Here is a 13334-nt window from a genome sequence, read left to right as displayed (position 1 = left end):
AAGTGCAGGCAGCTGAAGAACCAGTAGGAACGAGCGATCAAGGCAACCCTCTAAAAACGAGCGCGCGGCCATGTTGAATTGTCAATTTCTGAGAGAGAAGACAAAAGAGTGAGAAGTCGGTGAATATCTAGAGAAACAAAGTAAAGCGAACTACAAATATCTGCTTTTACCAACCAAGTAAAAAAGAGAAGACTTTAAATGAATGTACATAAAGGTAAACATGTTTTTGTTATGAATTGGACTATAAGTCTATTTAACTTCGTCTAAAACGTAGCTAGCTATAGTTTATTGATTCCAACGTCACCACGCTAACTAGCTAGCTAACCCTAAGCTAGCACGCTGACTAAAACTTGAAACTTCTCAGGGAAGATATCTGGTTATTTGCTGTTGTGTTGATTAACCCTGGTAAAGCGTCTGAATGTGTTCACTGTTAGACTATAGTCAGCTAGCTATGTTGACAAAAGAAAGTAATTGGCCAGCTATCTATTTAGGTTTGTTTGCCTCAATGTGTTAAGGTTAGCTATGCTAGCTAGCTAGCAATCAAAGCCAGGTGGTGGCTAATGCAATGGTGAAAAAGCCCGAGGATGATTTAGATGGCGTCCTTAACGAGCTTGCCAGTCGGTACACTAGAGTACAAGATAACACCACCTTACATGGTTTGTATCTAAAAAGCTAAATGTAATCTTCATTGCTAACTTAAATACCACTACCTAGACTACTAGCTACATATCTATTGTTAACTTTGCTAGCATAATTAAGATTGCTATCAAGCTAATATTAGCTCAAGCTTCTGTTGTTGGCAAGCCTAAGCAACTGGTGTTTTACACGCCATATGGGAGCGGTAAAATGCAAGAAATATTATATAGCTGCCTGTTGACGTATGACCTGGCATGTCTGGTATTTTTTCAAGATATTTAAAATACAACTGGTAATGCACGATTGGTTCCTCTGCATTGTTTCCTAATGGTATGTTGTTCTGGTGCATTCTGACAGGTCGCCTGTCGAGCAACTACATCTACAATAGAAGCCATACGAGTCGAGTGACGACAATTGCAGAGCAAACTCACTGATGAAGACATAAGCCAAACTATTCCTGTATTTTTGTCTATGCCAGGAACCAACTTATGAGCGTTAGCGACACACCAAGTTCGAAAGAGACAGAAAATATAAAATCATAGTAATAGTCCATGTGATTGGCCAGGAGGACCACATTTTGCCACGAATTTATATGAATGTCAAAAAACAGATATCCACTTGGACAGTCAGAACGACGTCTGTGAACACACACATACAGAAACAAAGCTCACCTGTTTAGAAGACGGGTAAAGCCTAATACTACTAATAAAAGGAATATAAAAAATATTAAAAAAACAACAATAAAAAGCTGCAAAGCCAGCCAGTTGACTTTTGAAAGAAAGAGAACCAACGCAGAATTTTGTTTTGAACTGATATATGATCTATTTATTCATATAAATGCTAATTTCTCCCATTTTTGGAGAGTTGTCTTGTATATAGACAGGGATCTTACGTCAGACTCTATTTTTCAAGAGATCTGCACGTTAAGCTGTGCACACTTAGATTCTTTGATTGGAGAAGCTAGAAAACAAAGCTTTTTAGTTCTTCGGTTTTTAGAACTATTTTACACAGAGATTCTACGTGGGCATTTGAGCCAACTTCCTAAAAAGAAGATTTAAGAAAACACAGGAAAAATTAATAAAAATAAAAACAAATTTAGCTTTATACTGTTAGAGATAAGAGGACTCAAGCTAAATCTGGTAACGCCATGGCTACAGCAAGAATGGAGAACCCTGCATCCATAATGGCACTGAACAAGCCAAACGGGCAGATGAGAGGACAGGCCAAAACAACTGGCCTGCAGTCAGGACCCCTGGCTGTTGCCCAGCTACCAGGTGTCCCTCCGAAAGGAGGCAGCATTCCCCAGGGTAGTGGGGGCATAAGGTGAGCTGCAACAAATGGCACCTCGTAGCCTTTCACTTCTGACTTGTTGCTTCTTTAGGAATAAAATTGAATCATTGTTTCTGGTATTTCCAAAGCGCTAATTTTAACAGATGTTGTCAGTTGTACTGAAGACTCACATTAGCGTCCGTCTGAATCCTGACCAGGTTCGGAGATGACTGGAAGAAGTGCCTGCAGCTCCCTCCAAAAGATACCAGATTAAGAACCTCAGTAAGTCATCCGACAGCATGGCAAGTAAGGGTCCCAGTCTAACCCATTTTATAATGTTCCCTTTAACCTCTCTCCTCTCCCAGGATGTGACATCGACCAAAGGGAACGAGTTTGAGGACTACTGCCTGAAGCGGGAGCTACTTATGGGGATCTTTGAGATGGGATGGGAAAAACCCTCTCCTATACAGGTAACCCTCCTGTCCTTTTTGCTTTGAAACCATCCCCCCCCCCCCCCCCCCCCCCCGTTAACTGTTGAAGCCCATAACCTTGCATCCTGGGGACTCAAACATATAATGTTTTGCCTCCTCCATTTGAATCTGTGTATGATGGTGTCAGTATCTAACCCAGTCTCAATATGTGTGTCTCAGGAGGAGAGCATCCCCATAGCTCTGTCAGGCAGGGACATCCTTGCCCGGGCCAAGAACGGCACAGGGAAGAGCGGAGCCTACCTTATCCCCCTCCTGGAGAGGATAGACCTTAAGAAGGACCACATACAAGGTGAGGGCCTCGTGTTCTGCCACTGAAGTTCAGCCTCCTTGTTTTGTCGCCTGTAGAAAATACTTTCAAATATGCCTTGAGTTTGAGCTATGCAGGATTCATTTCTTACTCCTCTCTCGTGAGTCACTTGGCTGCCGCAAGAGCTCTAGCTTTACAAGTACGTGATGTTTTGATAGTCGGTCGTGTGCGATCTGGTCCTCAATTTGTTATTTTGAAGAAGCTTGTTGTTTGAATGCGGTCCTACCGTTTGAAGAACACGTTTAGTGTGTGGGCAGTCGTCTGTTCCAGTACGCTTGACAGGACACGGTTCCTCCCTGACATATGGCTGCCTCCACTGGCACAGACTCAAGACGCCCACACACAGTCTGCTGTGATGGATGCCTGCCACCAGCAGGACACTCTGCTGTGTGTTTGATTCGAATGTTTACATTACAGCTTAAGCACATTGATCATTTGTGAGATTTTTTGCTATGTAGTCCTCGTTATCTGAATTTAAGACCTTTTTCTTTCCCCTACAACCTGCTTCCCCCACCTCCAGCCATGGTGATGGTGCCCACCAGAGAGCTGGCCCTGCAGGTGAGCCAGATCAGCATCCAGGTGAGCAAGCACCTGGGTGGGGTGAAGGTCATGGCTACAACAGGAGGCACCAACCTGAGGGACGACATCATGCGTCTGGACGAGATAGGTACGCACCGCTGGCCAGGGGAGGTAGAGGTTGACAGACTGTATCTCATTGGCAAAGTATCCGTATTGATGTTGCTTTGATCCAGTGATGTTAGATGGTCAAGAGGGTGTCGTTTCTTAGTGCTGTTCTGTGGCTGTACTGTATACACTTAACATATATGACATCATTATGCAACTGTCCAATGTGTAGATCTGTCTTCTCACTGCCCCAACCCCCGTCTTCCACCCTCTCTTCAGTTCACGTGGTAATTGCCACACCAGGCAGGATCCTGGACCTGATAAAGAAGGGCGTAGCCAAGGTGGATAAAGTCCAGATGATGGTCATGGATGAGGTGAATTTGAGATGTTTCTCATGTCAATTTGTGAAGAGAATAAGTCTATTGATTTGAAGTGACACTAACATTTTATTATTAAAATGTTGGAGATGCCTTGTACTCATATGCTCAGTGTGTAAACACCATCTTTGTCACAGCAACACAGCCAGTCTCACTGTCTCCTCCCCCCTTCTCTCCTTCTCCAGGCGGACAAGCTGCTGTCTCAGGACTTTGTGGTCTTGATCGAGGACATCATCAGCTTCCTAGCCAAGAACCGGCAGATTCTGCTGTACTCTGCCACCTTCCCCATGAGTGTGCAGAAATTCATGGTGAGCCCCTCGCGGATTGAGAATGGTGAAAGGGGGGGGGGGGGGAATCCACAAGGGAGAGGAAACGATTTTCCAAAAATGGAATTTACGTTCTATTGAACTGGATGTAAGTAGCGTGATGATGCCACCCCCCCCCCCCCTCTCCTTCAGGCCAAACACCTGCAGAAGCCTTACGAGATCAACCTGATGGAGGAACTGACTCTAAAGGGCATCACTCAGTATTATGCGTACGTGACTGAGAGGCAGAAGGTCCACTGCCTCAACACCCTCTTCTCCAGGGTGAGTGTCTGCATGGTTTGAGGAACGCTGCTTGATGGGGGTGGGGGGGGGAATCGATTCACAATTATTTAGATATTTTTTTTATCTTGGAAAAATCATGAATCGATTTTTACAATCGAATCCTGACCCCCAAGAATCGAATCGTGAGGTACCAACAGATTCCCACCCCTACTGCTTGAATTAGTGGCTTTCAACCCCTAGAATCAAGCTTGGTATGCGGAAAGCTTCTATGCAAGAGACCTAGATTGTTTCATTTCATTCTTTTGTGGGCGTGCTTAGTGAGATTCTGTTTCAGAGCTCCTTATTAAGTGTTTAACTGAGATAGGTGCTGGACACCTTAACACCTTTAAGTTTTTTTTTTTTTTAAATGGCCTTTTTTCCTCACCCTTAATTTCCCAGCTCCAGATCAACCAGTCCATCATCTTCTGTAACTCCACCCAGAGGGTGGAGCTGCTGGCCAAGAAGATCACCCAGCTAGGGTACTCTTGCTTCTACATCCACGCCAAGATGATGCAGGAGTACAGGAACCGCGTGTTCCACGACTTCAGGAACGGACTGTGTAGGAACCTGGTCTGCACAGGTACGTGGGGGGGGACTGGTCAGTTTTACGTAGTGGCAGGTAGAGCGATAAATTGCTAAAATATCGAAGTAAAGGACTTCCCTCAATAAAAATATTGTAACATGAAAACATTTTCAATAATATCAATAATGTCGATAGAGAATAATTAGGAACAGCAGTCCATTTAATTTCTGTGATGCAGCAGGAAGTTGTGGAGAAAGGGTAGCCTACGCTCACTAAAATATACTGAGCACCTCGAGTGGAGTAGCTGATATTAACCGTTAAATGAGTCTTATTGCCGAAAACAGTGGCAGCGATAGCCATGGAGAGGGAGCAACTTCCAATGAAGAAATTATTGATAAAAGGGTTTGTCTTCAGTTATTTGCAAGTGGTTTGGCTTTTTGAAATCCGACAGAGCAGAGCAATGTTCGGTGCTAATTGTGTAGTAAACAAACAGGTGGCTACCAAGTCTGGTAATACGACAAACCTTTTTTACCACCTAAAGCAAAATCACTTGTTGGAACATGCAGAAAGTGTGAGTTTGTGTCAAAGTATTGATAAAAAGCAAGGTTTTAAAAAGCTTAAGTTACTTAACCCCAGGAACGTGCTCCCTGTGCTGCCTAAACTTTATGCAGTGTAGGGAAAAAGTTGAGGAAGAGACTGATTTTGCTACTGCTACGGATCTGTGGTCTATCGTCTTAATTATCGTTATCGAATGGAAATATAAATATCTAAATCGAACATTTTACCCATATCGCTCAGCCCTAGTGGCAGGCCTCTCGTCCGTCTGACTGACTGATGCTTGCGTTTGTCCGTGTTCAGATCTGTTCACCAGAGGAATCGACATCCAAGCCGTGAACGTGGTTATCAACTTTGACTTCCCCAAGAATGCAGAGACCTACCTGCATCGCATTGGCAGATCCGGTGAGTGTTACTTCTCAATCGCAACCACCCCTTCACAGTCCTGCCTTGAAAGAAAATCAGGAAAGGTCCACAACAGCTGATCATGGCTATTTTGGCATTTCACAACAAGGAACTAATGGGAAAACTACCTCTGCATATCAGTGGCATGTTTTTTGTTGTTGTTCAATTTAACTCATCGCTCAATCACTCGCCTGTCTGCACCTGTATCCAGGGAGGTTTGGTCACCTTGGCTTGGCCATCAACCTGATCACCTCGGAGGATCGCTTTAACCTGAAGTCCATCGAGGACCAGCTGGTGACCGACATCAAGCCCATCCCCGGCAGCATCGACAAGAGCCTGTACGTGGCCGAGTTCCACTCTGTGGACCCGGACGCGGAGCTGGAGGCAGGCAGCGACCGGCGCAGGGAGCTCAGTGCAGCCTGAACGGTGAGAGACCTGGGGCAGCAGTTGGCTGTTCTCTGAATTCTGGTGGTGTGGTTTGCTGGTACCAATAGTGGAGAAAATGATGGAGACTACAGGGTCCTCTGAAGCTCTGTTTATATAAGAAGACCTCAAACGGCTTTATTATCCCCCTCTCCTCCCAGTGTCCCAAAGTTAGGGAGTTTGTCTGTACCACAATCAACACTATTCAGAAGCTGGGGGTTGTCATTGCAATCGGTAGTTAGAAAAAAGCCAAAGTACTTAAGTTTGTGTGTTTCTCCAGGTTTCTAAACAAACAAAGATTTGGTCTCACAGTATTTCTTCCTAATAAGCCTGTTTTCCCTTTCAGGAGAAAGAGGCATCTGGCATTCATCACACATCCTCAGCTGCACATGCAGCAATATTTGGACCGATTCTCCTTTTTTGTCCTCCATTTAAGTAATCAAAGCACACCCAATTCTGTCCGTTTTCTTTTTATCGAAAGTTTTTAGTTTACAGCAGTGGGGAGATTTACGACGGGCAGTTTCCCAGCTTGTCTAGTTAAACCAACGCGTTTACGCCCAACATGCCAGCTGTCCAGGCTACAGCCATACTGCTTACGTCACAGGATGATGTGGACAATGCCCTGCTGGGTTGAGAGAGGCTTGTGCTACTGGTCAGGTTCTGCCTAGAGCTTCTAGGAGCATGTGGATGAGAAGAGAAAACGGAGAAACCAAAGCTGAAATATATGGATTATTCCAGGAACCAAAATGAGCCGCTTTGACTGTCTGCGTGTGTAAGATGCATCCATGTGTGATTCACCTAGTTCTCATAGGGCATACATCCAATTATGCGCGTTGATCAGTTTAAATGTTTTGTACTTTATGCCCTCAGTTAAGCACAAAGTGGTACAGACAGACTTCGGGGCAGCAGATCAGATGAGAACTTGAATGGTAGAACCTGACGTTCCCGAGGGGCCTCGATCACAACGGCAAGCATTCCTTTTTAGATGTGCAGTAGACCTGGCGTTGAAAACCTGCCGCCGTCCGACTCAGCTGGATCTCATTCTTCCTCCCATTCTCCAAAGTGCCTTAATCTGACCTCCACTCACTCCTCCAGACAGTAGATCTGCTTTCCTGTTCACGTGTTCGTTTGCCCTCCAGTCTTTTGTTGTCTTCTAAACACCTGTACCGACCCTGTTGCTCAAGGAAGCAGCAAGTAATTAGATGCCCATACAACTTCCAGCAATGTGAGTCACAGCCAGGTTATCACAAAGGAGAACGTGACACTCATTGTGCAACCTTGGTGTTTTCTGACGAGGATTATGTTGAAGGAAGTTATAGCGGCAGTTTCCACCGCCAGAGGAAAGTTTTAATCTGGCAAATGAAAGTCACCTATCTCATTTACCCTCTCCATGGTTTTAAAGCACTAAATGAAATGTTGGTGTACTGTCTGGTTTTGAGTTGTGGGAGGCCAGTCTGCAGCATTGTGTCAACCAGCAGAAAGACCAATGTGATGTGTTTTCCAATCTGGTCTCAACAATACCGAGTTTTGTGGTCTTGACATTGAAGATAACAACCCACCCGAAGCATTGCACGAAACAGCGAGAGGATGAATTTGGTCATTTTTTACTTTTGTGCTCCAAAGGTTCGTGGTGGGACAGTTAACCAGCATTTTCACCAAATCCATAACCTTTTCTGTCAGTGAAATCCAGTGTTTGAAGCCTGATGGACCCTGTGAGCCGTTTTGTGTCTGACTGTTTCAAGGACCTGTCATTCTGTCATGTTAGCGGAGGTGAACCGTTGACATTCTGTCAAGCAATCTAATTTGATAAAAAGTTTCCTTTTTCTGAAAAGTATATGAATGCCAGTGCCTCAAGAAGAAAATAAAAATATTTTCACAGACTTCTTAGTAAGTGTAGCTAGTTTTTTACCCATCTTTAATGTAACTAGTGAGTTGTATCCTTCTTGCATTTAATCTACAGTGTAAACAACCATTGCCTTTGCAATGTTTAGTGTGTTTACTATAGATGAGCCTTCCTGAACCCTGCTCCTCAGGGACCCCCTGCATGTTTTCATTCATTTGAATCAACACACCTGATTCAAATGAATGGGTCCTTGGGCTTCTGCTGAAATTGATTAAAAAACCTTTTATTTGAATCAGGTGTGTGGTAGCTGGAAAATATAATAATATAAAATAATAGAGGGCAGGGGGACCCTGAGGCTGCTATAGATAATACGGATTGGTTTCTTATGTGTTGTGGTGCCCTGGGGTCTATCTGCATCCATCAACAATACTCAACTAAAGTTGTCAATGCTGCCTAACAACGTTTTAACAACGTTTACCAAATTCTTCTGAATGAGGGTAACCCCTTTAAGTTTAAGTACAACAACAAAGACATCTGGATAAAGAAAAGCATAGAGGGGCTGATCAAACCAGACCATGAAGACAGGCACTCAAACTGAATGTGATCCTACAGACGAAATCGGAAAATTAACTGACATTTCCTAACTTATCCTCAAGGTCAAATCCATGTTAATGTTGAATCATCACAATTTGCTTTCTCCTTATACATACTCCGAAAAGTACCATGGAAACCGAGAACCTTGTGCGATCGACAACTTTCAAAAGATACAAAAGTAATCACATTTATTTCTCATTAAACATACATTTCACCATATATTAGTCTAACCACTTGACAGACATAGAGCACATGCATCTTCTGATGATGCTCTCTAGTCACTGGGTCTCCCACACCATGAGGGGAAGACTGCTACGGCATGTAGGCTAGACTCCTCTCCGTCTACCCCACAAATCACAGTTTTGGAGAGTCTCTGAATCTGTTGAACCTCTGTCTCACCGCCGGTCCAAGCGGTTGTCGGGAGAGGTGGCTGGGAGGGGTGGGAGGTCTGCGGTCTAGCCGATGGTGACGTTAAAGCCACACTGGAATTTGTTCTTGCGATGGTTGAGGAAGGCACCCAGTGCCAGGGAGAGGGGCAGGGGAACCAGCTTCTTCTCCAAGACGGCCCCCACCACCCAGTTACTGTCTACTGTGCCTACAGGGAGGAAAGGGTGCTTGATTACATTTACATTTAGTCATTTAGCAGATGCTCTTATCCAGAGCGACTTACAGTAAGAACAGGGACATTCCCCCCGAGGCAAGTAGGGTGAAGTGCCTTGCCCAAGGACACAACGTAATTTTGGCAATGCCGGGAATCAAACCCGCAACCTTCTTATTAGTAGCTTGATTCCCTAACCGCTCAGCCATCTGACTCCATTGATACACTGCCGAAATCATACAGCTTAGTACTGCCGATAGTACTAACCACCCCTACAAAATATTTTGGCACAAAACCTCTGCAGACTATGTATATTGTGTGTGTAAAGATCATCATAGTTCACTATAACATTTCAGTGTGTCTTGTAAACTGCAGACTGTTCCTTGGCACTGTCCACTTTATGACTCTTAGAAGTGTGCTTTGAATCAATTTGACATCATTTTAACTAAACGTGTTCAAACACAAGTACTCCACCTTTAAACTGTAGATTAGCTTTCTGGAGGTCCAACTGGTAGCCAAACGATGCACTGGTCTCCTGCGTACGTGTGCTCGCTTCAAACTCCACCCCGACCTGCAGCTGTGTGTGTGGGGGGTGGGGTGTTAGTCAAGCGGGGGGGGGAAAAGGACAGTTTAAACATAACTATTTTGGATAGCATCCTGGTTTTGTGGGAACAACACAGCAATCACAACCTGGTCAAAGGAAAGTGAAACCGTGGAGGAGTTACCTGGTCGTTGGCTTTGTGGTAGTACGTGGCGTGGGCGCCCGCACCTCCCAGGGTCAACGTCGCTATGTAGTTAGTTCCTGAAACCAAGCAAATTAGTGACTGTAGCTATGTATTGTACTTGTGGTAAACAGGCCCAGATTGAAAACCATGGGAGCACTAGTGAGAGAGGACAGGGGGTGTGTGGGGAGCGCTGGTGAGGGAGGACAGGGGGCGTGTGAGGGAGGACAGGGGGCGTGTGAGGGAGGACAGGGGGCGTGTGGGGAGGACAGGGGGCGTGTGGGGAGGACAGGGGGCGTGTGAGGGAGGACAGGGGGCGTGTGGGGAGGACAGGGGGCGTGTGAGGGAGGACAGGGGGCGTGTGAGGGAGGACAGGGGGCGTGTGGGGAGGACAGGGGGCGTGTGAGGGAGGACAGGGGGCGTGTGAGGGAGGACAGGGGGCGTGTGAGGGAGGACAGGGGGCGTGTGAGGGAGGACAGGGGGCGTGTGAGGGAGGACAGGGGGCGTGTGAGGGAGGACAGGGGGCGTGTGAGGGAGGACAGGGGGCGTGTGAGGGAGGACGGGGGGCGTGTGGGGGAGGACAGGGGGCGTGTGGGGAGGACGGGGGGCGTGTGGGACTCACCGGTGTACCTGCCCACGAGGGAGGTGACGGCCCCTTCCTCCCCAGGTCTCCTGTGGTAGACCAGCTCACCTCCCAGAGCCAGTGCTGGCGTGAGGGACTGGAGGTAGTGAGCAACCAGAATACCTGAATAACCCAGAAAACGTTGCACCCCCACAAATTGAATACAATGTGTGAAAGCTGAGTGATGAGTGTACAAGAAGTGAATCCTGTTTCGATCCTCAATCTTGTTTATTTGGACGTGGACATGAGCATACCCGAGCCAACAAGGACATCCGGGTTGCCAAGGGTTACGGCCGAGGTGAAGTCTTCCCCGCGATACTCCATGTCACATTGCCAATTCACAAACTTATGCTGTTGAGTCTACAAACAAGACAAAAGGTGTAAGGTGTACAAAAATAACAACTTCCGACAAATCGTATCAGAGCAGCATCTGCATCTTTGCAACTGACAAATACCTTTCGGAATACGGAATTATGATGCCTTTTAACTGTCAACATAACTAATAATACCACCCCCTCCATCGCCTCTTACCTGGATGGCTATTTTGGATCTCACTCCAGTGGTGAGCTGGTGGATGATCTGGGCGTTCAGGCTGCCCGTGTGGTCCATGTCTCCCACCATGACAGGGAAAGACTCTGCAGGCCCCATCTGCTTGCTGCCTACGTAGGTGGCACCAAACCTGTAGCCAGACTCGCCAAGGGTACTGAGGTTGATTGTATGGCTGACCTTTGTGAAGACACACACACAACATACTTTCATAAAAACCACAGCTCAGTGCTCGGAAATCGAACTGTTGGAGGTTATGCAGGGTGTTGAAGAACTGGGATGCTGTGGGGGAGAAGGGTTTGTCTTGAGACCGTAACTAACCTGGAAGTGGTTACTCAAACCCTTGTTGACCACGAGACGCACTCCCTCCATCTGCACTGGGAATACCTCTGAAATGAAAGCGTGACATAAAATAGGCTATGTTAGTTTTCTATGTTAGTTCTATACAATGTACAACATGTAAAAGATAAACAGTTTGTTAAATTTAACAATATGCCGGCTGACAAGGCTCAATATAACACAATCATATATATTTTGTCAGCTAGCGCTAGGAGAAGATGATTATAGATTAAAGTCCACAATAGAAGACATTCCTTTCCAGACTGCCTGTCCCTAGCTTAGGAATTTCAGTGCCCAGTCTAACCTTGTATTGTTCTGTGTACCTGACAAATAAAACACTTGAACTAGTTTGATATTAGGTGGCACTAGGACTGCTATGTGACAAACAAGTGTTTTAAAGGTTGACAGTATTGAAACAGACTTGAAATACAAGTGATAAACAATTATAGTTTTACAATATATATTTTTTTATTATCTTGTTTCAGTCGTTTCTATCTAGGTTAGACCAGCTAGACGCTCTTAGGTCAGTGCACTGGTCAACAATTCGCATAAGAATGACACACAGTCTGATGATTCACACCTTTGCATTTGCGATGGCATTCCTCGTAAGTTCCTGGGTTGGGAAGGAGAGGCTCTGTTTCTTCTGTTGGCTGGCCAGAAGCAGAGGACGGAGTGACAGGTGAGACCGGTGGCATGCTGAACCCTGGAGGTACTGTCACCAAACCTGGCCCCCCCTGTCCAGCACCACCCGGAACAAGGGCCGGGCTGGGGGAGCTGGCGGCCAACACACTGCCCATACTAAAACATGATATGACAGGCAAATAGAGAAAAAACACAATGTGGGGGTGGGTCAAAGCACGTACACGAAAGCTCGAATGTAGTTTATAGCTATCTAGCTAAGCGAGTGGTTTCCTGCACGTTGTAAATTGTCAATTGTTAGTACAGTAGCTAGCTAGATAGCTCTAGTTATACAACTTAATATGTAGGTCAGAAGGTGTACAAGACCTAGGCCAAGCTAGCAATCATTGCTTGCTAGCAAGATAGACAACACGAGTTGATAGCTAGCTTGTTACTGTACAACCTTCAAAGCTATCTCAGTAGCTGCCGAGCTAGCTAGTCTAGCCTGGGTAGCTAGCACTAATTAGCCAGCTATTGGACTGGCGGGTTGGTTAACCTTTGACGCCCGTCACGTTACAGATTCAACAACTCGTCAGATTAAGATGTGAAAGGTTGTTGTTTCTACTGTGCTTTAATTTCCCGTTCAACACATTAACTGGTTACCTATGCAAAAACTACTCACGCTGAGTGTTACGAGTCCGAGGGAATTTTGACACCGTCCAGTGAAATTCAAAGACCACCTCCAGTAATGACAATGGGACCTACCCACTCTTCCAAACTAACCTGTGGATTGGCTACTGTATATCCAAACTCCTCTATGACTGGCGAAGCGAAAAAGCTTTAACTAGGTTAAGCCCTGACAAAACTCATCAGTCGTTTCATTCAATCCGCCAGTTGAGATAACTCAAGTCAAATGTAACCCTAAACCCTTTGAAGTTTGTTTAGCTTTATCTCCGTAAAATAAAATAGGTTCATTCCCAAACTTTGATCTTCGTTGTTTCACCAGGGGAAATATTTAAATCAGGTTTGATGAACAGATAGCTTTTCAAAACAACTTTTCAAAAACATTTTTCAACCTTTCGAAACTATTATTTTTTGTAAACTTTTTTTCCAACACAACACGAAACAAAAAAGTTTATTGTTTTTGTAAACGTAATTCTTTAATGTTTTTGTTTTCTCCACAAATATTTTTGAACATTTTGAAAAGGTTTTCTTTTTTGGATTTTTTTTTCAACCGTTTCTTAACCTTTATGTT

The 13334-nt window shown here is 45.2% G+C and overlaps 2 protein-coding genes across 3 annotated transcripts; one reads left to right on the top strand and one right to left on the bottom strand.

The window, feature by feature from the left end:
• The first annotated feature begins 50 nt into the window (after nucleotides 1–50).
• ddx61 (DEAD (Asp-Glu-Ala-Asp) box helicase 61) lies at nucleotides 51–8077 on the top strand. Of its 2 annotated transcripts, XR_006957060.1 has the most exons (14): nucleotides 51–214; nucleotides 994–1959; nucleotides 2124–2187; nucleotides 2271–2375; nucleotides 2556–2685; nucleotides 3224–3370; nucleotides 3607–3701; nucleotides 3890–4012; nucleotides 4163–4291; nucleotides 4691–4871; nucleotides 5673–5774; nucleotides 5986–6200; nucleotides 6544–7323; nucleotides 7382–8077. XR_006957060.1 is itself a non-coding variant. In XM_047034090.1 (13 exons), exons 2-12 carry the CDS (start codon nucleotides 1784–1786, stop codon nucleotides 6195–6197), a joined length of 1464 nt encoding a protein of 487 aa, XP_046890046.1. In that variant the 5' UTR covers nucleotides 51–214; nucleotides 994–1783; the 3' UTR covers nucleotides 6198–6200; nucleotides 6544–8077. The 2 variants fall into 2 exon arrangements, 1 of the variants encoding a protein (XP_046890046.1); XM_047034090.1 differs by having other exon boundaries at nucleotides 6544–8077.
• tomm40 (translocase of outer mitochondrial membrane 40 homolog (yeast)) lies at nucleotides 7576–12869 on the bottom strand. Its single transcript, XM_047034108.1, has 9 exons — nucleotides 12762–12869; nucleotides 12042–12259; nucleotides 11444–11511; nucleotides 11108–11302; nucleotides 10831–10936; nucleotides 10577–10699; nucleotides 9958–10034; nucleotides 9707–9809; nucleotides 7576–9229 (listed from the first exon to the last, which is right to left on the bottom strand). Exons 2-9 carry the CDS (start codon nucleotides 12256–12258, stop codon nucleotides 9090–9092), a joined length of 1029 nt encoding a protein of 342 aa, XP_046890064.1. The 5' UTR covers nucleotide 12259; nucleotides 12762–12869; the 3' UTR covers nucleotides 7576–9089.
• Nucleotides 12870–13334: the final 465 nt, after the last annotated feature.

Source organism: Hypomesus transpacificus, chromosome 2 (genome assembly GCF_021917145.1).
Source record: "Hypomesus transpacificus isolate Combined female chromosome 2, fHypTra1, whole genome shotgun sequence".
Lineage (NCBI taxonomy): Eukaryota > Metazoa > Chordata > Actinopteri > Osmeriformes > Osmeridae > Hypomesus > Hypomesus transpacificus.
This window is presented reverse-complemented; position numbering and strand designations above follow the sequence as displayed.